We start from the raw sequence: 23,519 nt of genomic DNA, 5'->3' as shown, positions 1-23,519 counted from the left end.
GTGGGTCTAGCAATTGAATTTAGGCCCTGTTGCCCTATCACAGTAGATCATTCAAAAGATTCGAACAGTATATTTATATAGTTGTGTATGGAAGCTGAAACAGATATTTATAATTGTTCAGTTGAAGTGTGTGTTTCCACCATCCTGAAGTAGCATAGCTGGAGTATCAAAGGAATGCTGAGCACCAGGGTGTTAAGAAAGTTATGAGATTCTAAAAGAAAAGAGCCAATTTAGGTCCATAGAGTGCTCAGAATCCTTGATCCACATGTATTTGTTCCTTCTGATACTCTTAGATTTGTAGATTTGCCCACAGTAACCTAGACATGGGGATCATACAGTTGACCTGCATCTCTCTAGCCATCCTAGGTAATGATAAAGGATTAAGAGAGGTACAGTTCAAAAATATCTGGAGGTGCAAGGTTCCTCATCCTTTTGTTTATCAAGTTTCTTCCCTGGCTATTAGGAACCTTGCCAAATCCACCAGGAAGCCTCTTTCAAAATCTTGAGCCAACTTCTAATTTAAGGAAGAATCCACCACAGTTCCATCTGATGGAGTCCTGGGATTTATAGTTTGGTGAAGCACCAGAGCTCCCTGATGATTCTATATAAAAGTCCTTAGACTACAAATTCTATACACATCTCCTTAAACTGCAAGTTCCAGAATTCATTACGAGTTAGAACAGGATATAGTGCTATTGTGTAGTATGAAACTAGTCTCTGTATCAGCAGCACTTTTGTGACTGGCCAGGGTCAATAAGCATATTACTTCTGCCAGTTATTTCATTTTCCTCTCACGTCTCCGGTCCTAGCCACAGCCATGTGTGCCTTTTAACACCTATACCTGGAATCCTGGATAACACTTCACTCCATCTGATGAAAAGGGCTATCGTCCAGGAAAGCCTCAAACTATAATAAACTGAAGTCCAAAATCCACAAGATAGGCAATGCCTTTATTAGGAGAAGGTTATAGCCCAGATGTGAACTTGATATTCGTTTGATCCCCTGACGTCAACTCAGCCTTTTACAAATACATATAATACACTGGTTGGTCTTTAAGGTGCCACGTCTGTCGGGGACACAAAAATGATTGATATGAAAAGCAAATCCAGCCAGGTCATATCCATTACTGATTAGAAACACCACTGATAACCACTAAGAAGTCTGGAAATGCAACAGACCTTCCCCCAAGATTTCAAAACAACAAATAGTTTCAGTTTAATCCTTGTTTATATGGCTGTTGAAGACTGATAGGTCTCCATAGATGCATACAGATAGTTGTTTCCCCCTTTAGATTTCTGAAAGAGAAAGTCCACATCAGGGTTCCTATGCTGAACCTATTTTCTCTGAAGTCATTCTTTTTGTCTTATAATTTTGTTTGAGGTGGGAGAGTTGTAGGGGCTTCGCTTAATTGCAATCTCAATTTTTATTCCCAGTTATAATGACCATCCTTGGAATACATTGTGGGAATGGACTCCTCTCCATCCATCCCACTAGTTTTATCATACATTCCACCCCCACCTCCCATTGTGTTGTAGTCTTTCAAATATGGATCTTATTGAGCCCCAGAAGTCATACATTAAAAAGTGTGGATGGACTAGACTGCCTTGGAAGGGTGGTGGGCCCCCAACTATGGTTTTAAAGGCCTCCTTGGAGGTTTTAAAACCATGGTTGAATGGTCAGCTCTCAGGAAGTAGGGTATTTTAGAGCTGTGTTTCTCAACTTGGGGGTCCCCAGGTGATTAGGATTTCTGGGAGTTAAAGGCCAAAACATCTGGGGACCCAGAGGTTGAGAACCACTGTTTTAGAGGTTAGAAGTCGAAGACTCACAATATCCTTTCCAAATCTGTGAAATATTATTTCTGTACATTCAGAAGTCACTCCCACAGCAGTGGATGGGATTTATTCCCTGCCCCAGGTAAGTGTGAAGGCTAAGATGGCTTATTCCTATCACATGTAACTTAAAATAAACTTCCTTTCAAATCAACAGACATGGGATTTGGTCCAGTTGCTCAGAGACCTTGGGTAGTGCTGGGTGTTTTGTATCACTCACTATCTTACAAGTATTTGTAGGGCAGCATGCTTTGGACTGAGGCAACTTCCAGGCTCAATGAACCAACAGACAGCTGTTTCAAAGGGAATTAATAGGATGACTTTTAATTTTATTTAAATGCAGTTGCATATGGGCAATGTATTTGTGTTGCTGAAGATATTAAAGATAGAGGACAATTCCTCCACTGCACATGAAAGCCATGCCAGATGGGGAGTGAAGATAATATTGGTCTGTGAGAACAGTTTCTCTCTGGAATCCATATTAAAGCTGTGCCTGCTTACAGTTAAACAGTGCAGTTTGAGGTGGTGTCCAAGGCGGGAATCACTGGGTTGCTGTGAGTTTTCCGGGCTGTACGGCCATGTTCCAGAAACATTCTTTCCTGCATTATATTGCATTTCAGAAAAACATCTATTTTTGTTTTATTGGCTGTTCTAAAGTCTTTGACTGTGTGAATCAAAATAAATTATGGTAAGTTCTTGGTGGTATGGGGATACCAAGTCACCTGTCTCCTGAGGAATCTGTATAACCACCAAGTAGCAACAGTAAAAACAGGCCAAGGAACCAGGCAAGTCTGTATACTCTCACCCTACTTATTCAACTTGTATGCAGAACACATGCAACCTACTGGCCTTGATGAATCCAAGGCTAGAGTTAAAATTGCTGAAAGAAACATTAACAACCTTAGATATGCAGACAGTACCACTTAGATGGCTGAAAGCGAGGAGGATCAGAAACTGCAAGTCACTTCTGGTGTGAGAGAATTGCTACGTCGCCCGGATATTGTCAATGTTTTACCATCTTTGTGTGAGGCTTCTCTCATGTTCCTGCATGGAGCTGGAGATGACAGAGGAAGCTCATCCAAGCTCTCCCGGGTTGGACTGGAACCGACAATCTTCAGGTGAGCAATCCAACCTTCAAGTCAACAGTCCTGCCTGCACAAGGTTTTAACCCATTGTGCGGGGGGGGGGGCTAGACTGATTGATGACTGGCAAATAGAGGGGTACTTCTAGGCTCGAAAATTAGAGGAGAGCAAAGATCAATCTCGAGAACATAGTTTTAAAGCAATGGTATTCCCCATATTAACCCATGCATGCAAGAGCTGGGCCATAAGGAAAGCTGAGCGGAAGGAGGTAAGGAGCTTTTGAACTGTGGTGCTGGAGGAAAATCCTGAGAGTGCCTTGGACTGCAAGAAGACCCAGCCAGTCCATTCTCCAGGAAACAAAGCCCAACTGCTCACTTGAGGGAAGAATATTAGAGGCAGAGATGAAGTACTTTGGCCACATAATGAGAAGACAGGAAAGCTTGGAGAAGATAATGATGATGGGAAAAATGAAAGGAAAAAGGAAGGGGCAAGATGGAAGAAAGGGATCCTAGAAGTGACTGGCTTGACCTTGAAGGAGATGGGGGTGGCGAAGGCGACAGAGAAGAGTCGGAAGGGACTGAAGGAATAAAGAACAACAACATAGACCCATATCAATTCAAACTGCATTATAAGTCTAAACCAGGCATGGGTAAAACTTGGGCCCTCCAGATGTGGGAGCTGAGGTCCCAAACGCCTGAAGGGCCCAAGTTTGCCCATGCCTGATCTAAACTGACCCATGTTCCTTTTATCTTCTCTTGAGGATGAGCGAAGTGCAGACTCAGGCGACCCCTCCAGGCCATTTTCGTACCCCAAACCCTCCTCCCCAGTTGCCTTCCCCTCTTAGAAGAACCAACCCTGTTCTTTCTAGTCGCAAAAACAGGCGCCACGAATTCAACAACCCATTTATTTACTATCCGCGTCTCTCTTGTTCTCCCTTCTCTCCTGGCCAGATTGTACAAAGCAACACATTTGGCGATGGCCGGGAGGGTAAGAGGGAAGGGACACGCTTGCTTCCCGTTGCGGATGGTGCGGGGGGGGGGGGGGGGGGGTTGGAAGAGTCAGGAGGCGCATGGGAAGCGTAGTCCTTCCGCAGCCAGGGATGGAAGAGACCTTCGACCTGGCTCTCCCTTACACTCCGCGTCCTCCTTAACTAGGGAAGCTACCTCGGATCCCTTCCCAGTCCAAAGGTGAGTCCCAGCAAGCAGTTGAGAGTCAGTCGCCTCTGACCGCCCGTCCACCCCATTCCTGAAAAGAGGGCTTGCTAACCCTCTTCTCTCCCGTCCAACCCCAGTTTCGGGGTTACCAGGCCACAGTTCTCAAGAGGGCGCGATCTCTCCAAGGCTGGGCTCAGGGGCGTCTTCCCAGCCAAGGCTGGCAGGAAGGCAGTCACGGGGAGTCCCGCAGGCCGAAAGGAGGCTGCTCGGGGCACCGTAAGGGCTCCCTGATGTGGTCCAGGCCTGGGGGCGCCTCGGGGCAGGCGGCAGGGTCCGAGGATTCGTGGCTGTGCCGTGGCAGCTGCTGCGGCAGGGCCTGCTCCGCGGTGGCGCCGCTCTCCGTCCGCGGCTCCGCCTCGTCGCTGCCGGGCTCCAGGTCGAAGGACTCGGCCTCGCTGCTCTCGCTCTCCTCCTCGGCGCCCTCCGAGCGGCTGGGGCTGCGCTCCGGGGCCTCCGCGTTGGGCATGGCGCCCCCTACCGGCTCCTTCTCCGAGGGCTCCTTCTCCTTGTCCTTCTGCGCCTGCGCCTCCTTTGAGTGGCGCCACTTCATGCGCCGGTTCTGGAACCAGACCTTGACCTGGAAGGAGAGAGAGGCCAGAGGCCCGTCAGGAGCATTCATGCAGGGTGGCGCCATTGGGTACACACTTTGACCATATATTTAGGTATATATATCACCATTATACATATTATGTGTATATAACAAATACTGGGTTGCTGTGAGTTTTTCAGGCTGTTTGGCCATGTTCCAGAAGCATTCTCTCCTGATGTTTCGCCCACATCTATAGCAGGCATCCTCAGAGGTTGTGAGGTATATTGGAAACTAGGCAAGGGAGGTTTATATATCTGTGGGATGTCCACGGTGGGAGAAAGAACTCTTGTCTGTTGGAGGCAAGTGTGAATGTTGTAATTAATCACCTTGATTAGCATTTAACGGCCTTGCATCTTCAAGGCCTGGCTGATTCCTGCCTCCTTTGTTGGGAGGTGTTAGCTGGCCTTGATTGTTTCATGTCTGGAATTCCTCTGTTTTCAGAGTGTTGTTCTTTATTTACTCTCCTGATTTTAGAGGTTTTTTTTTAAAAAAAACAAAACCTTTTATTACTACAATTAAATATATTTGTGTATATCACACATTCACATGTAATTGTGATATACACATAAATATATATCTTTTTGTATATATCAGAATTAGATATATTTGTGTTACACACACACACACACACACATGTACATACACCCTATTACCCCTAAAATAAAACAGGGTCTTATATTAATGTTTGCTCCAAAATATGTGTCAGGGCTTATTCTCAGGGGATGTCTTATTTTTCCAAATAGACTTTTTATGACCTGTAACTACCAGGGCTTATTTTTGAAGTATGGCTTATATTTCCACCATCCTCAAAAATCCCCCTAGGGTTTATTTTTAGGGAAACTGTGTGTGTGTGTGTGCATCATGTATATATATATACACACACACACACACACACACACACACACACACACATTTATTAGTGATATACATATAAATATATACTTAAGGACAAAGGGAAACAGTGTGTGTGTGTGTGCTTATTAATGATATACATATACTTAATCATAAAATGTACACAATATGGGTTCAACTGAATGCCTGCATGTGCCTTCAAGTCTGTACTTTTCAGACTTTTACACACACAGGAGCTAAATAATAATAATAATAATAATAATTATTATTATTATTATTATTATTATTATTTATATCCCACCACCATCTCCCAAAAGGGACTGGAGCAGTTTACAAGAGCACTAAAGTGCAACAGAATACACAAAATATAGTAAAATACCTATAAGACAATCACAATTACAGTGTGATAACCTAAAGGTATCAGATCCCATCTGATCTTGCAAACTAAGAGGAAGGAAGTGGCAAAACCACCTCTGAGGATTCCTTACTTTCTTTTGACATTAATAGAATCCCTATAAGTGGACAGGAGACTTAAAAACAAATACACACCCATCAATAGATTATTTTCAATATGTCTGTTGGAATTATCCCTGTTGGGCTCGGGGCTTCCCCCCTCCCCTTGTCTCCATTCCCCCTTCCTTCCTTTCTGCCATAACTGCCTCACACCTACAAGCACTTAATGCCTGGGATGAACAGATGCGAGCAAAGAAAAAACTCCGATTCTTTATACAACAATATTCGAATCAATGCAGACAGAGCGAAATATTTCCGAGTTCTTAGAAAAAAGGTGGAAAACTTCATAAAGATGGAAATCCTTGTAGAAGATGGAAATCCTTGTATAAGAGGCGCAGATTCTGCCTTCACAGTGACGCCTAATGGAAGTCTATGGATACCTCCCGCAATTAGGTGTAAATCGCGGTAAATCGGATTTTAACAACAACGGGCAAAATCCATCGCAAACTGCGGCTTTCCTTCCTCGAAAACGACACTCCGTAAGAAATGGTTGTTTCACCCTCAGAGAAAATAGCAGTGCATAGTAAATTGAAGCTCTCCTCCCCCCCCCCCCCCCCCCCACACACACACACACTAAAGCTCCAGTGAGACTCAAGAGACGGCTTAGGTCCCGATCCTCAAAAGAAATGAAATCCCACTGGGATGGAAGCGCTAATGGAGGCGCGTTTATTTGGGGAAAGGAAAACCTTCCATCCCCGTGGACAGGTCGCAGCCGCCGCTTAGAGTTCTTAAGGTAAATAAGCCTAAAGAACTCCCGTTTCCAAAACGACACAGGGATCCTGTGCTTCTTTTAAAAGGGGTCTTTTGAACGCGTTGATATTTACTCTGATTTAGCGAATGCTCCGGAATGGCTCTTCAGACGACAAATACATGAGAAAGACATAATCCGAGTTTTAAACCGAGTTGTTTGCCATGGGAGAGATTAAGGCTGCAGTCCTAGATCTCTTTTACCTTTTCCTAAACCCCATTATTGGGAGTGGTCGGATATAAAACCCGCCATGTTCAGTATGGATGAGTTAAAGCTCTGTGTTTGGATCTATGGCCAGTACTTTCAGACTAGAAAGGTCTAGGGCAGGGGTCCCCAAACTAAACCCCCCCCCCCCCACTCAGTTTTAGACTTAGGCTTGCCCAAAGTCTGAAATGACTTGAAGGCACACAACAACAACAATCCTAATTAACTTGACTGTTTCATTGGCCAGAAGCAGGCCCACACTTCCCATTGAAATCCTGATAAATTTATGTTGGTTAAAATTGTTTTTATTTTAAAATATTGTATTGTTCTTTCGTTGTTGTTGTTTTGCACTACAAATAAGACATGTGCAGTGTGCATAAGAATTTGTTCGTATTTTTTAAAATGATAATTCGGCCCCTCAACAGTCTGAAGGATTGTGGATGGGCTTAAAAAATATGAGGACCCCTGGTCTAGTGTGTCCCATATCCTCTGTGTGTGTGTGTATGTATGTATGTGTATGAAATACAAAGCCTGTCTGTCTATATTTCAGATTTCACTATTAATGTTAAAAATAGGTAGTATTATTTTACATAGGATTTGTACTACATTAGAACAGTAAAGACAAATATCACTTAGGTAAAAAAGGCCTAGTGTGTCCTATATCCTCTCACTATATATACATAGAGAGAGAGGATATAGGTGACACTAGGCCTTTTTATCTAAGAGATATTTGTACTGAAATATGAAATATGAACAGACAGGCTTTGTATCTCTCTCTCTCTCACACACACACACACACACAGGACATAGGACACACCAGCCTTTTTTTTTACCAAAGTGATATTTGTCTTTACTGTTCTAATGTAGCACAGATCCTATGTAAAATCATATATACAGTAGAGTCTCACTTATCCAACATAAATGGCTGGCAGAAGGTTGGATAAGTGAATATGTTGGATAATAAGGAGGGATTAAGGAAAAGCCTATTAAACATCAAATTAGGTTATGATTTTACAAATTAAGCACCAAAACATCATGTTATACAACAAATTTGATAGAAAAAGTAGTTCAATATGCAGTAATGCTATGTAGTAATTACTGTATTTACGAATTTAGCACCAAAATATCACAATGTTTTGAAATCATTGACTACAAAAATGCGTTGGATAATCCAGAACATTGGATAAGTGAGTGTTGGATAAGTGAGAATCTACTGTATATGTACATGTATATGTATAGGATATAGGACACACCAGGCCTTTTTATCTAAGTAATATTTGTCTTTACTGTTCTAAGGTAGCACAAATTCTGTGTAAAATCCTACTGTGTATTTTAACATTAATACTGAAATCTGAAATATAGACAGACAGGCTTTGTATCTCTCATATATATAGTGTGTGTGTGTGTGTACACACACACATACACACACATATATATATATACATATATATACATACATACACACATATTAGAATATATATTCTAATATAACACAAATCCTATGTAAAATCATACACACACACACACACACAGAGGATATAGGATACACTAGACTTTTTTTTTACCTAAGTGATATTTGTCTTTACTGTTCTAATGTATATTCTATATAGATAGATAGAGGATATAGGACACACTAGGCCTTTCCATTCTGAATGTACTGGCCACAGATCCAAACACAGAGCATTAATCCATCCATACCAAATGAAATCTATTTTTACTCAGAAATAAAACCCTCCGCGTTCAGTAGGATGAACCCAGGTAAATGGATGAAAGGCTAGGGGTATATATGGGGTCATATACCCCATCTTGCTAAATGAAGTCAGGAGTACCTTTATTCTACCACCAGCAGCAGACATATGGAGCACTGGATTAAACCCTTGTGCTGGCAGGACTGCTGACTGACAAGTCGGAGGTTCCAATCCAGAAAGAGCAGGTGAGCTCCTTCTGTCAGCTCCAGCTCCCGTGAGGGGACATAAAAGAAACTTCCCACAGGATGATAAAACATCAAAAAAAAATCCAGGCGTCCCCTGGGCGTCCTTGCAGACTACCAATTCTCTCACTCCAGAAGAGCCAGCTGCCCTTATCTAACCCCCATAACATTTTCTTTCTGTCCCCAAATTTAAAACTTCAGAATTATACTTTAGACTCCAAAGCAAAGGGACAGAAAATGTTACATTTTGGGACTGGATAATTTGGGGTGCAGAGAGAGAATTCTTTTTGGAAAGATCAATGTCCTTGTCTCCGTTTGCCTAGATAGGCAGAAAAATAAAACAAAATATGATTCCCCAATTATGAAGATTCTAGACAGACAAATAATTCTGAGAAGAGAAAGCTTTATAGTTGTGCTGAATATGACTTGCAGAAAGCCCTGTTGTAACTTGGAGTAAAATCCGTGTTTGGATAGGAAGGATCAAAACATCTTTCCATAAGGCCAAGCAGAAAGAAAAAAAGAATGTATTTTCTGTCTCCTAACCCATTCAACATCAGCCCTGGAGAAAAGACAGGCTTTGATCTTTTCAATGGGATTTCAGGCCAAGGCTGAGATCAGGATGGTCTTTTCCTCTCCTGGCTTAGGGTCAACATTAAGGAGACTCGGGAAGATTTGGAGGGACATCACACAAGTTGGATTTCTCTGCACTTTCTTCCTTTTAAAGACTTGCTGAGGGGGGGGGGTCTCTTTTCTTTCTCAAAAGCTGGGGATTTTCCCCGCTTGGAATCTCCGTCCCAACTTGGTCTCCTTTCCTTTCAAAGTTCTCCCTGGACTTTATGCCTCCGATCTTCATCTCTCCTCCCAGCCTTTGTCGTCCTCCTGCCTTTTGCTGGCTTCCCCCCTTTTTTAGCCGCCAAAATAAACACGCCGGGTGCAAGGGACATAAATCTTCTCCTCCCCCCACCACTCCCCACTCCCCATCATCCACCCACTCGCTTCAGTTCACTCAATCGACGTGTATTTACTGCATTACTAAGCCCCAAGCAATGTGGAAATCTCGCCTGTTAGCACGACCCTGCTTTACAAGCGGGAGAGAGGGCGAGGGAAAGATCACAAGAAGTAAACATTTCCCCCTCCTACTCCCTAGACCTTGCCTCGGTGCCCTAAAGTTGCCAGATCTTGTCTGGTCTTCGTGGCTAAGCAGGGTCAGCCCTGGTTAGTATCTGGATGGGAGGTCACCAACCCAGACCAGGTGCTGGTTATATTTCAGAGGAGGGAATTTGCCAAGACCACCTATTGAGTAGCACACTTTTGAATTCATACAGTTTGACACCATTTTCACTGCCATGGCTCAATGCTATGGAATCCTGGGATTTGTAGTTCTGTGAAGTACCAGCACTTTTTAGCTAAGAAGGCTTAAAACCTTGTAAAACTACAACTCCCATGATTCTATAGCATTCAGCTGTGGTAGTTCAGGTGGTGTCAAAAGGCAGGAAATAAAATAATAGTTATTATTATTATTATTTCATGCACAACAAGATTAGTTCACAGCAAACAAGATCGCTATGCTGGCTTTTGTATCTGATCACACCTCAGACACATCCCAAGTGTCTAGAACTATCTGATATATTATTATTACCGTATTATGTATTGTGTATGTGATGTATTATGATGATGATGATGATGATGATGATGATGATGATTATTATTATTATTATTATTATTATTATTTGATGTTTAACAAGATTAGTTCAGAGCAAACAAGATCACAATCCTGGCTTTTGTATTCGATCACATGTCAGACACTTCCTAAGTGTCTAGGACTGTGTGATGTATTATTATTATTATTATTATTATTATTATTATTATTATTATGTGATGTAACATTATTACTATTTGATGCACAAAAAGATTAATTGACAGTAAACAAGATCACTATTCTGATTTTTGTATTCGATCACATATCTGGACACTTCCCAAGTGTCTAGGACTATTATTATTATTATTATTATTATTATTACTATTATTATTAAACAGTGTAGAAGCACCCAATGAAAACCCATATGCATTCAGAAGTCAATTTGAAGGCACACACCCATTTCTTATTGCAGAAGCAGGCCCTGAGTGAATTAAAAAACATTAAAAATCAACAGGAGTGTAAATAAATTGATTCTATGGATCTATTCAAGCTGGGAATCACAATAGGTCTGAGCTTTAGCCTGTTATCCCAAGGAAAGAGGTATTCCCCTGTTTATTTACTTTGTAGTAAACAGGACTGCATGCATCAGGCTCAGCCTTAAGTAACAAGCTTTGATTGTAAATTCCTTGGCAACCTATACTTTAGTCTACCAAAGAAAAATGTAATACTTTAATCCTGGGGCATATTTCTCTAAATAAGCACCTTACTGAACTGAGTTGGATTTCATGGAGTTGACTGGGCCTTTGAGTTGGAGTAAGGCATGTGGTCCTTGTGCTTGCTGAGAACTCTATGGGTCTGTGTCTGAGCATATTAGGGACAACTTTATTAGTCTTTCCTTTCCTTTTTTACTCTCTTCCTTTCTCTCTCCCCCATCCTTCCTCCCTTTCTTTTCTATATTTTTTGGTAGAACCAGCATAGTGTCAAGGCTTCAGTATTGGACAAGGACCTAAAACCAGGGCCTAAATCACTGTCTTTGGGCATCTTAGACAAGTCACACTCTTTCCTCTGAATACAACTGGCCAAGAAATGCCCTAAGATGAGTCAGAATCTATTTGAAAACCTATCATTAACTAAAATCCATTTTAAGAAGACTATTTGATTTGTGCATGTCCTCCTTACCTAAAGTATTTGCTACAGTAGCAGGAGGGAGAAAACAGGAAAGTGGTGGGAGTAAACAGAAGGGGAATTTTGTATTTTAGGTGCATATATTGTGTCTCACATTTCAAATTTGCCCTCCAGGTGTTTTGGACTTCAACTCCCACCATTCCTAACAGCCTCAGGCCCCTTCCTTTTCCTCCTCAGCCACTTAAGGGGGAAAAGGAAGGGACCTGAGGCTGTTAGGAATGGTGGGAGTTAAAGTCCAAAACACCTGGAGGGCCAAGGGGTCAAACTGCTTAATTCTTACAATGTAGATGCACTCTAGATCAAGGTTAAAATCCCTGCTGTATTATTGAAACCCACTCTTTCAACCTGTGAGGAAATCTATGGCAACCCGCCTCTAAAAAAGCTTGGTAGGAAACCCAGTGATAAGTGGGGGACATAACTCAGAGCCACTCTGAAGGCAGTAGTAGTGAGACCAGAAGTTAAAATGAATGTAAAAAATAGCATGTCTATTTAAACCAAAGGGTCTTGATCCGGCTTGTCGGCTTACTTGGGCATCGGTGAGTCCTAGCATGGCGGCCAGCTGCTTTCTGTCCGGTTTGGTGACATATTTCTGGATTTCGAAGCGTTTCTCCAGCCCTTTCCTTTGGAGGTTGGAAAACACCGCCCGGGACCAGGAGCGTTTCCTTTTGTAGGTCTGAGGCAGAGTGTCTTTGGTGAGCACCGCATAGGGACCTAGAAAGGGGTTTCCACGGAAAAGAAAGGAAGAAAAAGAGAAGAGACACAACTGAATGACTTGACGAAACCCAAAGAGGCCTCCCTGCCCAATGGCCGAGTCTGTAGTGTCCTGAGTCTAATAATAGATCCACTGGTGTTTTCAGGAGGCGCCCAAACAATGCATTTCGCCTTTGCCAGACAACACTTTGTTGTGAACAATGTTTGTTTACTTTTGTTTGTCCATGTTTATTTTTGTCCAACTTCCAAACTTTCCCCGGCAAATACCACTTCTACTGCCACGTCCCAATGCCATAAAATCCCGGGAGTTTGCAGATTTACAAGGCCTCCCCTGCCAAAGAGCGCTGGAACCTCACCACACTACAAATCCTAAAATTCCACAGCAGAGTGACATGACAGTTATAGCGGTGTCAAACTGCATTCATTAATTTACTGTGTAAATACGCCCTTCAAGTTTGATAGGAAACCCTCTAAGGATCCATCCTTATTTGTTTGTGTTTCAAACTGGATCTAGACTGCCATGTAAAATCCAGATTATCTGCTTTGAACTGGATTACATGGCAGAGTAAAAGGTAAAGGTTTTCTACTGACATTAAGCCTAGTCATGTCAGACTCTGGGTGCTTATCTCCATTTCTAAGCGACCCAGAGTTATCCATAGACACCTCCAAGGTCATGTGGCCAGCATGACTGCACAGAGCGCCGGCTGAACTACTAGGTTGGCAGAAGCTGGGGCTAACAGTGGAAGCTCACCCTGCTCCCCGATTCCAACCGCTGACCTTTCGGTTAGCAAGTTCAGCAGCTCAGGGGGTTAACCCGCTGCACTACATATGGCAGAGTATAATATAATAATATATACTCTTTCATATAATAAAGCAAGCAATGTGGATTATCTGCTTGGATAATCAGGATTATAAAATGGTGTAGATCCAGCCTGGGTCTGACAGATGTAAGTACCTCCATATGAAACCTCGGTAGTTATACAAACACAAATAAACAGTAAAAACATACGACTGTTAACATTCACAGGCAAAAGAATTTTCTTATTTTTCTCTTGAAAGATGAATTGACTCCTCTTCTCATTCACAATCATTGTTCTTATTTCTTTACTAAGAAAGAGTAGACTCCAAATTCACAACCAGTTTCGACTCAAGATGATCTTAATGTCGGGTGGAATGTAGTCTATTATCTGTGCTGTTTGCCTGAAAATATGGATCCTAAACAACTCAGAGAACAGACTACATTCCACCTGAGGAAGGCTCTCTTGAGTCGAAACCCGGCTGTGAATTTGGAGTCTACTCTTTCTTAATCAAGAAATAAGAACAATTATTGTGTATAAGAAGTGAGACAATTCGAAAATTCTTTTTACTGTGAATGCAATAGTCTTATGTTTGACTGTTTAGCACCGGCTTCATTTGTGTTGGCATTCATATTGATACATTGAACTAAATATATGTTTAATAACATTCAAAACTTTTGTACTACTATAGCAGTGGATACTTGTTTTTGTAGTTCCAAGAAACCCATTTTCAATGTGTTGACGAAGGCTTTCATGGCCGGAATCACTGGGTTGCTGTGAGTTTTCTGGGTTATATGGCCATGTTCCAGAAGCATTCTTTTCTGATTTTTCGCCCACAACTATGGCAGGCATCCTCAGAGGTTATGAAGTACTGTATATTCACAACCTCTGAGGATGCCTGCCATAGATGTGGGAGAAAAATCAGAAAAGAATGCTTCTGGAACATGGCCATACAGACCGGAAAACTCACAGCAACCCATAACTATGGCAGGCATCCTCAGTGGTTATGAAGTACTGTATATTCACAACCTCTGAGGATGCCTGCCTTAGAAGGGGGCGAAACGTCAGGAGAGACTGCTTCTGGAACATGGCCATAGAGCCCGGAAAACGCACAGCAACCCAGAACCCATTTTCCTTTGTACCTAAGTACCTCCACAGAGAAAAATACACTGAAAGGACGAAGAGTCTTCTGATAAAAGAAATGCCACAGCAAGGTTTTCACCCTGGACCTATTTCCTTTTGGGGATTTTGTGGTTTTAGTTTTGGGTGAGAAGTGAAGGTTACTTTTTAAAGAGCTCGGCTAAGTCGAAGCCTAAACTTTAGTTCCCCAGATATAATCATCCTCGGAGATTATTCTATTTCTCCCCAAACCCAGGGAGCAGAAGCGAGGAGGGCACAAGAAGCCCTGCTGAGAGAGCGAGAGAGAGCGAGAGAAAGAGAAAGGAAGGAAGCGGGGCTGTACCTGGAAAAGTGTCCTGAAACTGGTGCGGAACTGAACTCCTTGGGGTGGCGTTTAAGGGGCCCAAGATTCCGGAAGTGGTCTCGTTTATGGGCTCTAAGGAGGCGAAGAACTGGCCGGCTGGAGGCGGTAAGGCGGGGGGCCCGTGGAGCCCGCTTGGGCGGCTGGAGCTTAACAAGGAGGTCAGATCTGCGGGCGACAGGAACAAGCAGAGCGGGTTACCCGGCGCCACGCACCCACACGGACCTGGATCCCACCGCTGGGGGGGGGGGGAGGAACGAGGGGGCAAATGGGGGTCCTCTCCCCAAAAGAAATAAAATTCCCATATTCGTTTTTTTCTCCGTCCCCAAATCTCTAGCACTGTGGAATTAAGTGCAATACTCTGGAGACAAGGGTTCCAATCCCGTTCTGCCATTCAGACACACGCCCTCAAAGCCTCTGCATCAAAACTCCAGGGAAGGGTGACCTTGGGCGTACCCCACAACGCCCCCCCCCCTCCCGAATCTGTTGGCCAAGTAGCCTGGGGGTTCTGGGAAAAATGAATAATAATACATCTTTATTTCTATCCCGCTTTTCTCCCTCACGGGATCCAGATGAAATCCAAAGCTGAAGGATCAAAATTTGGAGACCACTGATCGACCACATGTTCCAGAAGCATTCTCTCCTGACTTTTCACCCGCATCTATGGCAGGCATCCTCAGAGATTGTGTGGTCTGTTGGAAACTAGTCAAATGGGGTGTCTATATCGGTGAAAAGTCCAGGGTTGTAGAAAGAATTTGGGACAAGTGTTAATGTAACAATTGGCCACCTTGATTAGCATTAAATGGCCTTGCAACTTCAAGGAGTGGCCTCTTAGTGAGGGGGGGGGATCTTTTGTTGGGAGGTGTTACCTGGCCCTGGTTGTTTTCTGTCTGGAATTATCCTGTGTTGTTCTTTATTTGATGCCCTGATTTCAGAGTTTTTGAATACTGGTAGCCCGAATGTGTTCATTTTCATGGTTTGCTCCTTTCTGTTGAAATTGTCTACATTACTGGTTCTCAACCTGTGGGTTCCCAGATGTTTTGGTTTACAACTCCCAGAATCCTAACAGCTGCTAAACTAGCTGGGATTTCTGGAAGTTGTAGGCAAAACACCCGGGGACGCACAGGTTGAGAACCACTGGTCTATATGCTTGAGGATTTCAATGGCTTCTCTGTGTAGTCTGACATGGTGGTTGTTTGAGTGGTCGAGCATTTCTGTGTTCTCAAATAATACGCTGTGTCCAGGTTGGTTCATCAAGTGCTCTGCTATGGCTGTCCTCTTTGGTTGAGCTCGTCTGCAGTGCCTTTCGTGCTCCTTGAATCGTGTTCGGGCAATGCTGCGTTTGGTGATCCATATGCAGACTTGTCCACAACTGTATGGTATACGGTAGACACTCAAATAATATGTTGTGTCCAGGTTGGTTCATCAAGTGCTCAAACACAAATCAAAGAACATGAAAGACTAATCTAACCAGAGAAGTCAGCCATAGCAGAGCACTTGATGAACCAACCTGGATATAGCAGATTATTTGAGAACACATAAATGCTGGACCACTCCCAACAGCCACTATGTCAGACTACACAGAGAAGCCATTGAAATCCACAAGTATGTGGACAATTTTAACAGAAAGGAGGAAACCATGAAAATGAACACAATTTGGCTACCAATATTTTTTTTTAAAAAAACTCTAAATAAGTACAGTAAATAAAGAACAACACTCGGAAGACAGATGAGTTCCAGACAGGAAACAGTCAGGGTCAGCTAATACTTCCCAACAAAGGATTCCCCTAGGCAGGAAGCAGCCAGGCTTTGACACTGCGAGGCTATTCAATGCTAATCAAGCTGGCCAATTGCAACATTCACACCTACCTCAGGCAGACAAGAGTTCATTCTCCCACCCTGGACCTTCCACAGATATATAACCCCCACTTGCCTAGTTTCCAACAAACCTCACAATCTTTGAGGATGCCTGCCATAGATGTGGGCGAAACGACAGGAGAGAATGCTTCTGGAACATGATCGTACAGCTCGGAAAAACCCACAGCAACCCAGTGATTCCGGCCATGAAAGCCTTCCACAACACACTGAGACGCTTTTCGACACCACTTGAACTGCAATTGGTTCAAGGTTATGGAATCGTTGGATTTGCAGTTTGGAGAGGCACCAGCACTCTTCGGTAGGGAAGGCCAAAGACCTTGTAAAGCTAAAACTCCCTCGATCCCCTAGCATTGAGCCATTACAGTTGAAATGGTGTCAAACTGCATTAATTTGCCAGAAGTCGTCATCAATGTGACAGCTCATAAGAAAAGTCACTTTCACCTCCAGCTGAGCCTTTAGGAATGGACTTTACCCAAAGCGAAGGGTCAGGCAAAGTGACCAGCAATGGCAGAGTTCTGCCTAGGAAGCACTGAAAACATTTCCTTGTCTGTGTCTGCAATGCTAGGAATATAGCGACTGGAGGAAAAACTATAAAACTTCTTAAATGTTGGGGGAATGCTATAATCCCTAACTCGGTCCTGGTAAAAAAAAAAACGCGAAGGCATCTGGAATAGGTTCAGTAGAGGGGACTGACTGGATCTCTTCGCCAAAAAGAATTTCACGCGAGAAATCTTGACTTTCTAAAAGAAGGGCTGCGGATCGGGCCCGAAAGGCCTGCCCTAAACGAGTCCCTCCTCCCAGGAAAAGTCTCGAGATGGGCGACGCCAAAGAGGAGAAGGAAAGGAGGAAAAATAAGAGGTACTTATTTACAGACTAACATTTGTTTGGGAAACAAGGCTTTTTAAAGGGCGACCTGTTTCTCCACCACAGCTCCAGAGATTTGCCCCTTGTGGGTTGTATTCCCAGAACAAAGGAGAAAAGAGAGTTTATTTGAACTAAGATCGGGTCTACATTATATAATTAATACTTAATAATTAATTTGACACCACTGTTAAGGCTGGATCTACAATGGCATATGTTTCTGAATTCAGATGATCCGCTTTGAGCGAGAGGAGTCTACACTGCAATATAATCTAAGCAGATCATCTGGATTCAGAAACCGGTTTGCATAGCAGTGTAGATGCGGGCATCTCTCACACAAATCAATACCGAAATGATAGAAACTGTAGTTCTCCCAAAACTAAAACTCCCAGGATTCCATAGCGCTGAGCCGTGGCGATGAAAGCGGTCTCAAACTGCATTAATTCTACAATATAGATTACTGCAACTGATGATTTGCGTGTGGCAGCGGAAATACCCATTTGTGATGGCATACGCTTTTCCCCCCCTGGATTGCAACATTTCCTTGCAGCCGAAGAAGAGGGTGGTGGACGAAAGCTGATGTCAGCATTAATCTGTTAACCCTTGAAGAGCCAGGAGACTACCTACTTGTTAGAATGGGAGGAAGGAACTTGTTTGTATTACAGTAGAGTCTCACTAATCCAAGCCTCGCTTATCCAAGCCTCTGGATAATCCAAGCCATTTTTGTAGTCAATGTTTCCAATATATCGTGATATTTTGGTACTAAATTCATAAATACAGTAATTACAACATAACATTACTGCGTATTGAACTACTTTTTCTGTCAAATTTGTTGTATAACATGAAGTTTTGGTGCTTAATTTGTAAAATCATAACCTAATTTGATGTTTAATAGGCTTTTCCTTGATCAGTCCTTATAATCCAAGATATTCGCTTATCCAAGCTTCTGCTGGCCCGTTTAGCTTGGATTAGTGAGACTCTACTGTATTTGCTTATTGGCTAAGAATCCGCTGAAGTTAGTTTGTCCCAACGTATGTCCCAAATTTATTGAGAATTTGATGCCCTGGGATTGGGAGCCAAGCCATAAGTATTACTAACTAACCTATAGGCCTTAATACAAAATATAAGTATAATATTATATATAGATAGAAATATATATACACACTTATTATAATTATTCAAATTAGTTTTGCTTCCTGAATGCTGAGGGTGGTCCTTCCTCGAATATAATATAATACAAAATATAATGCAAATACTTGCCTCTGCGTGTGTCTCTCAGTCCCTGTTTGATGTGTTTGTGGGCATTGAATGTTTGCCCTATGTGTGTTATAATGTGATACGCCCTGAGTCCCCTTCGGGTGAGAAGGGCAGAATATAAATACTGTAAATAAATAAAATAAATAAATAATGGTATTCCCCGAGAATAACACTTTGGTCACAACGAGTTTGTTTTGATTGATTGATATATTATATAATATTATACTACATTCGTGGAAGGACGACCCTCAGCATTCAAGAAGCAAAACTAATTTGAATAATGGACTCCCCCCTCTAATTAATGGGAACAGTTAACGCCGTTTGGGGTTTGAACTTAGTCGCAAGGCGACTTAACTCGCATTAGCAACTGCATTGAAAAATGTCCTCAGCCTCAGTTTCTCATCCTTGGTAAGATATATTCGGGAGAAGCATTTATATTTATAGGGGAAGCCTTTGGGGGTCAAAAGGACCTGTCCTCAGGTTTGGAGGGTCGTTTAAAGAGCCTGCGAGAAGGACTTCGGAGCATCTACTTCGAAGATTTGATGCAGTTTGACACCACTTTAACTCGCCATGGCTCAAGGCTATGGATTTGTGGCAGTTATAGTTTACATGGCCTTCAGCCTTCTCTCACGGAACTGCAGATCCGACGATTCCACAGCCTCGAGCCTTGGCGGTTAAAGCGATGCCGAACTGCATTTATTCTACAATATGGACACAAATCTGGCTCCTCAGTGGTGAGTAAGAGCGCAGTTTTGTTTTCCTCCTCACCCCCGACTGACCTATAGCGAATAAAGAGACATTTTTGGTTTCCTTCTGATGGATTACAGAACCGCGGCACCAAAGCAATGATATGTGGCAGGCCAGCAACACTGTCCCTTCTCCTTTTAACCCTCCAAACCCTTGTAATGGGGACCTGCCCTTTCGGATGAGGAACCGAAACCATACGGATCTTGATCTTCCGGATTTTTTTTTTTTTTTTGCATTAATGTCTTTCTCTCCCTCTCCAGTAGGATCAATAAGACCTCGAAGAAGTTACTTTTTGGGTCGAAACGACACAGACCCCCTCCCCCCGCAGTTTGAGGATTCTGGAAAGTGTAGCCCCAAATACAGTAATCCACGCTCTGAGACAAGAGAAGTCCAAACCGTCGGGAGGTTTCTGTTTCAAGAGACATCTACATTGTAGAAAAGAACGCAGTAGAGGGCAGAGAAGGCTAGAGATGGTGTAAAACTACAACTCACATGATTCTGTAACATTGTGCCATGGCAGTTAAAAGTGGTGCCAAAGTGCGTCAACTCTACAGTGGAGACTCACCTGTACTCTTCAAAGTGTGGCTAAATGTGTTAAAGTGAATCTCAGCCGCGGGAATCGGGAATCTTTACGGGTATGGAATTATGTTCTGAAACTTTTACTTGGGTGCCTGACCTGGACCCACAGATTAAATCCACATACATATATAAATGTGGATTTAATCTGTGGGTCCAGATCAGGCACCCAAGTAAAGGTTTCAAACATACATACATATGCCTGAAACCTATGTATACACACCCATACATATATAAATGGATTTAGTCTATGGGCCCAGATCAGGCACCCAAATAAAGATTTCAGACATACATAGATATATGTCTGACACCTGACCTGTATGTATCCTATAAAAAAAGGTAAAGGTTTCCCCTGCGTTAAGTCCAGTCATGTCTGACTCTGGGGGTTGATGCTCATCTCCATTTCTAAGCCGAAGAGCCGGCGTTGTCCTAGACACCTCCAAGGTCATGTGGCCGGCATGACTGCATGGAGCGCCGTTACACACACACACACACACACAAACTCTCTCTATATATGCTATATATTCTATATATATCCTATGTGTATATCTCTCTACGATGATATCATATATATATACACATCCTATATATATCCTATACACACACATCCTATCTATGTTTATCCCTTTCCAAAGTCACCCCATTAAAATGATGAAGGCGAGATTATATATTCCCTGCAGCCAAAAAACAAATTCCTAACACTCCTTAAGTGGGAAACGTGGGGAAATAAAACTGATCCCACGTGGCAGGCAGTAACTCCCTTTAAACTCACCAAACTACAACTGCCAGGATCCCACAGCATGGAGTCTATGGCAATCCAAGGGGTATCAAAGCGCGTTAATTCTGCAGTGTAAATGCACCCAGAAATACACAAACATCGACCCTTTGCGAGGTGGGTGACATTAAATCCGGGTGGGATTGAAAACCAGGGCAGTCGAGTGTCATTATTATTACCATTATTAATAATACCTGTGTGGTCTAGTGTCTGTTACTTATTATTAGTAGCAGTATTAGTATTTTAACTGGTTGGGGGGGAGCTCTTGTGCAGGCCTGGGCCAACTTGGATCCTCCAGAGGTTTTGGACTCCAACTCCCACCATTCCTAACAGCCTCAGGCCCCTTCCTTTCCCCCCTCAGCCGATTAAGCGGCTGAGGGGGAAAAGTAAAGGGCCTGAGGCTGTTAGGAATGGTGGGTGTTGAAGTCCAAAACCTCTGGAGGGTCCAAGTTGGCCCAGGCCTGCCCTGGTGTCTGGGCTGGAGTGTCAAATACCTCTGAGCGTGTTGCTTTCCTTCAGCTTCGGGTCAAACTCGGCGGACAAGATGCGGTCAATGCCAAACTTCAAGTCCTTGCTGGAAGGGGCCAGGGGAGGCGCTTGGCCCCTTCCTGGAGGAGGAGGAGGCGGGTAAGGCGCCGAAAGGGGCGAGAGCCGGGCCTGGAAAGCGGGCTCCGGGGCCACGAGCGGCGTGGGCCGGAGCGGAGAAGAAGAGGCGGCGGCGGCGGCGGCGGCGGCGTGGAAATGCGCATGCGCGTGGACGGCGGCGCCCAGCGGCAGCCCCTCCAGCCCCGAGGCTTCCCCTCCGGCCGCGGCGTGCAGGATGTCCGCGATGCAGAAAGACGGCTTCTTGAGCCCCGACGGCTCCAAGTTGAAGCAGCCGCCCGACCCGCCGGGGCTGCAATACGCCGCCGCGGACCACAAGCTCAAGTTGGAGGCGTAGAAGGGAGCCAGCCCTGCCGTATACATCCTGAAAAGGCAACCCGAAGTCGAAGAGCTCAGCGCCGCGGCATCGCTGGAACGAAGCCGGGACGGACGGGCGCGTCAAACCAAATAACAACAAGCAAACACAGCCAAGCGGCAGAGGCGCCTCTCTCGCTCTCTCTCCTCGGGAAGAAAAAGGGGAGGAACCAAAGTGGACCCGCCCGCTCCGCCGCCCAGCCCTGCGGCGAAAGGAACGTTCCAAACTCTCCCCCCCCCTCTCCCTAGGACAAACTTCTCCCCTACGTGGATTGGAGGAGAAAGCGCCCAATCAGGGCGGAATGGGCGTGGCCGAGGAAGAAGCAAGCCACGCCTCCTCTGGAATGCAGCTGATGGAGATGCATCATTTTGCACTTTTTGACTAGATCTACACTGAAATATATAATTCAGACTAGCTTCGAACTGGATTATATGGCAATGTAGACTCAGGCTGTGTCTACACTGCCCTGTATCCCAGAATCTGATTCCAAATTATCTGCTTTGAGCTGGATTGTATGAGTTTACACCAAGCATGGGCAAACTTGGGCCCTCCAGGAGTTTTTTAAAATTCCTTTTTCCAGTGGAGTTCATTGCTCTCACAATACTACTTTCTACTTACAAAAAGAGTAGTAGTGAACGGGCAACCTAACTGTGATATATAATATATTATATTATATATTGCATATCCATATAATATTGATAATAATATTATAATGTAATACAATATAATACTAATAATAATACAATATAATTATATGAATTATGTAGTATATATTACATGTAATATTACAGTATAGTGGTATAGTTCAATATAGTAATATATAATGTTAATATTGTGCTATGCTAATAATATAGTATATTGTATGTATGTACATATAATTTGTAAGCCGCTCTGAGTCGCCTTCGGGATGAGAAGGGCAGGATATAAATGTAATAAATAAATAAATAAATAAATAAATAATAAAATATACATACCCTCTAACAAGATGCTCTGTATTTTTGCAGCATGGTGGAAACACCCTAAAACATGCACTAAAAAGTGCTAGGACTGGTTTGACTTGGGACCCATTTTGCAATGTTGTTTTGGGTATAAATTAGGCATTATCAACCCCCCCCCCAAAAAAAAATTCGGACTTCAACTCCCACAATAGCCAGTAGACTATTAGGAATTGTGGGAGTTGAAGTCCAAAACTCCTGGAGGGCCAAAGTTTGCCCATGCCTGGTCTACACTGTCAGATTATCTGGGATAATCAGATAATCTGGGATCTGATCCCGGGATATAGGGCAAAGTATGTACAGGCTCATCTCCACTGCCATATAAAATCCAGATTATCTGTTTTGAACTGGATTATATTCGTCTACACTGCCATAGAACCCTGTTCAAAGCAGGTAATATGTACCAGCTTTGTCTTTATCTATATTCCACCCTTCTCCCTTAGGAGACTCAGAGGGGATTACAGCATTTACATACAGAAGCAAACATTCAATGCCTTTACAATCACATAAGACACACAAACACAAACAAATATTAAATAATTATTAAGCATTAAAAACATTTTAAATCCATTAAATTATTGTGGAGACTCATCAATTAAATAATATATTTCGCTAAGTGAAATGATAAACATGATGGGACCACAGCCCCATATCATCCCATTCAAAGCATATAATGTGGATTATTTGCTTTGATAAAAT

The 23,519-nt window shown here is 43.2% G+C and overlaps 1 protein-coding gene across 2 annotated transcripts; it reads right to left on the bottom strand.

Moving 5' to 3' along the window:
• Positions 1 to 929: 929 nt before the first annotated feature.
• hlx (H2.0 like homeobox) lies at positions 930 to 22,043 on the bottom strand. Of its 2 annotated transcripts, XM_062972365.1 has the most exons (4): positions 21,362 to 22,041; positions 14,756 to 14,941; positions 12,312 to 12,496; positions 930 to 4,702 (listed from the first exon to the last, which is right to left on the bottom strand). In XM_062972365.1, the coding sequence occupies exons 1-4, from the start codon at positions 21,831 to 21,833 to the stop codon at positions 4,298 to 4,300; spliced, it is 1,248 nt and encodes a 415-aa protein (XP_062828435.1). In that variant the 5' UTR covers positions 21,834 to 22,041; the 3' UTR covers positions 930 to 4,297. The 2 variants fall into 2 exon arrangements, with proteins under 2 accessions (XP_062828435.1, XP_062828444.1); XM_062972374.1 differs by lacking the exon at positions 14,756 to 14,941 and having other exon boundaries at positions 21,362 to 22,043.
• Between the last annotated feature and the right edge of the window lie 1,476 nt (positions 22,044 to 23,519).

Source organism: Anolis carolinensis, chromosome 1 (genome assembly GCF_035594765.1).
Source record: "Anolis carolinensis isolate JA03-04 chromosome 1, rAnoCar3.1.pri, whole genome shotgun sequence".
Classification (NCBI taxonomy): domain Eukaryota; kingdom Metazoa; phylum Chordata; class Lepidosauria; order Squamata; family Dactyloidae; genus Anolis; species Anolis carolinensis.
Note: the sequence above shows the minus strand (reverse complement) of the source record. Positions and strands in the feature narration are given on the sequence as shown.

What these genes read in the sequence shown, in the direction of transcription:
- hlx (XM_062972365.1), bottom strand. Translation starts at nt 21,833, where the DNA reads ATGTATACGGCAGGGCTGGCTCCCTTCTACGCCTCCAACTTGAGCTTG. An exon ending in GTTTCAGGACACTTTTCCAG is followed by an intron (nt 12,497 to 14,755) that starts GTACAGCCCCGC and finishes ACCCCTTTCTAG; the next exon opens with GTCCCTATGCGGTGCTCACC. An exon ending in TAGGACTCACCGATGCCCAA is followed by an intron (nt 4,703 to 12,311) that starts GTAAGCCGACAA and finishes CTCTCCTTCCAG; the next exon opens with GTCAAGGTCTGGTTCCAGAA.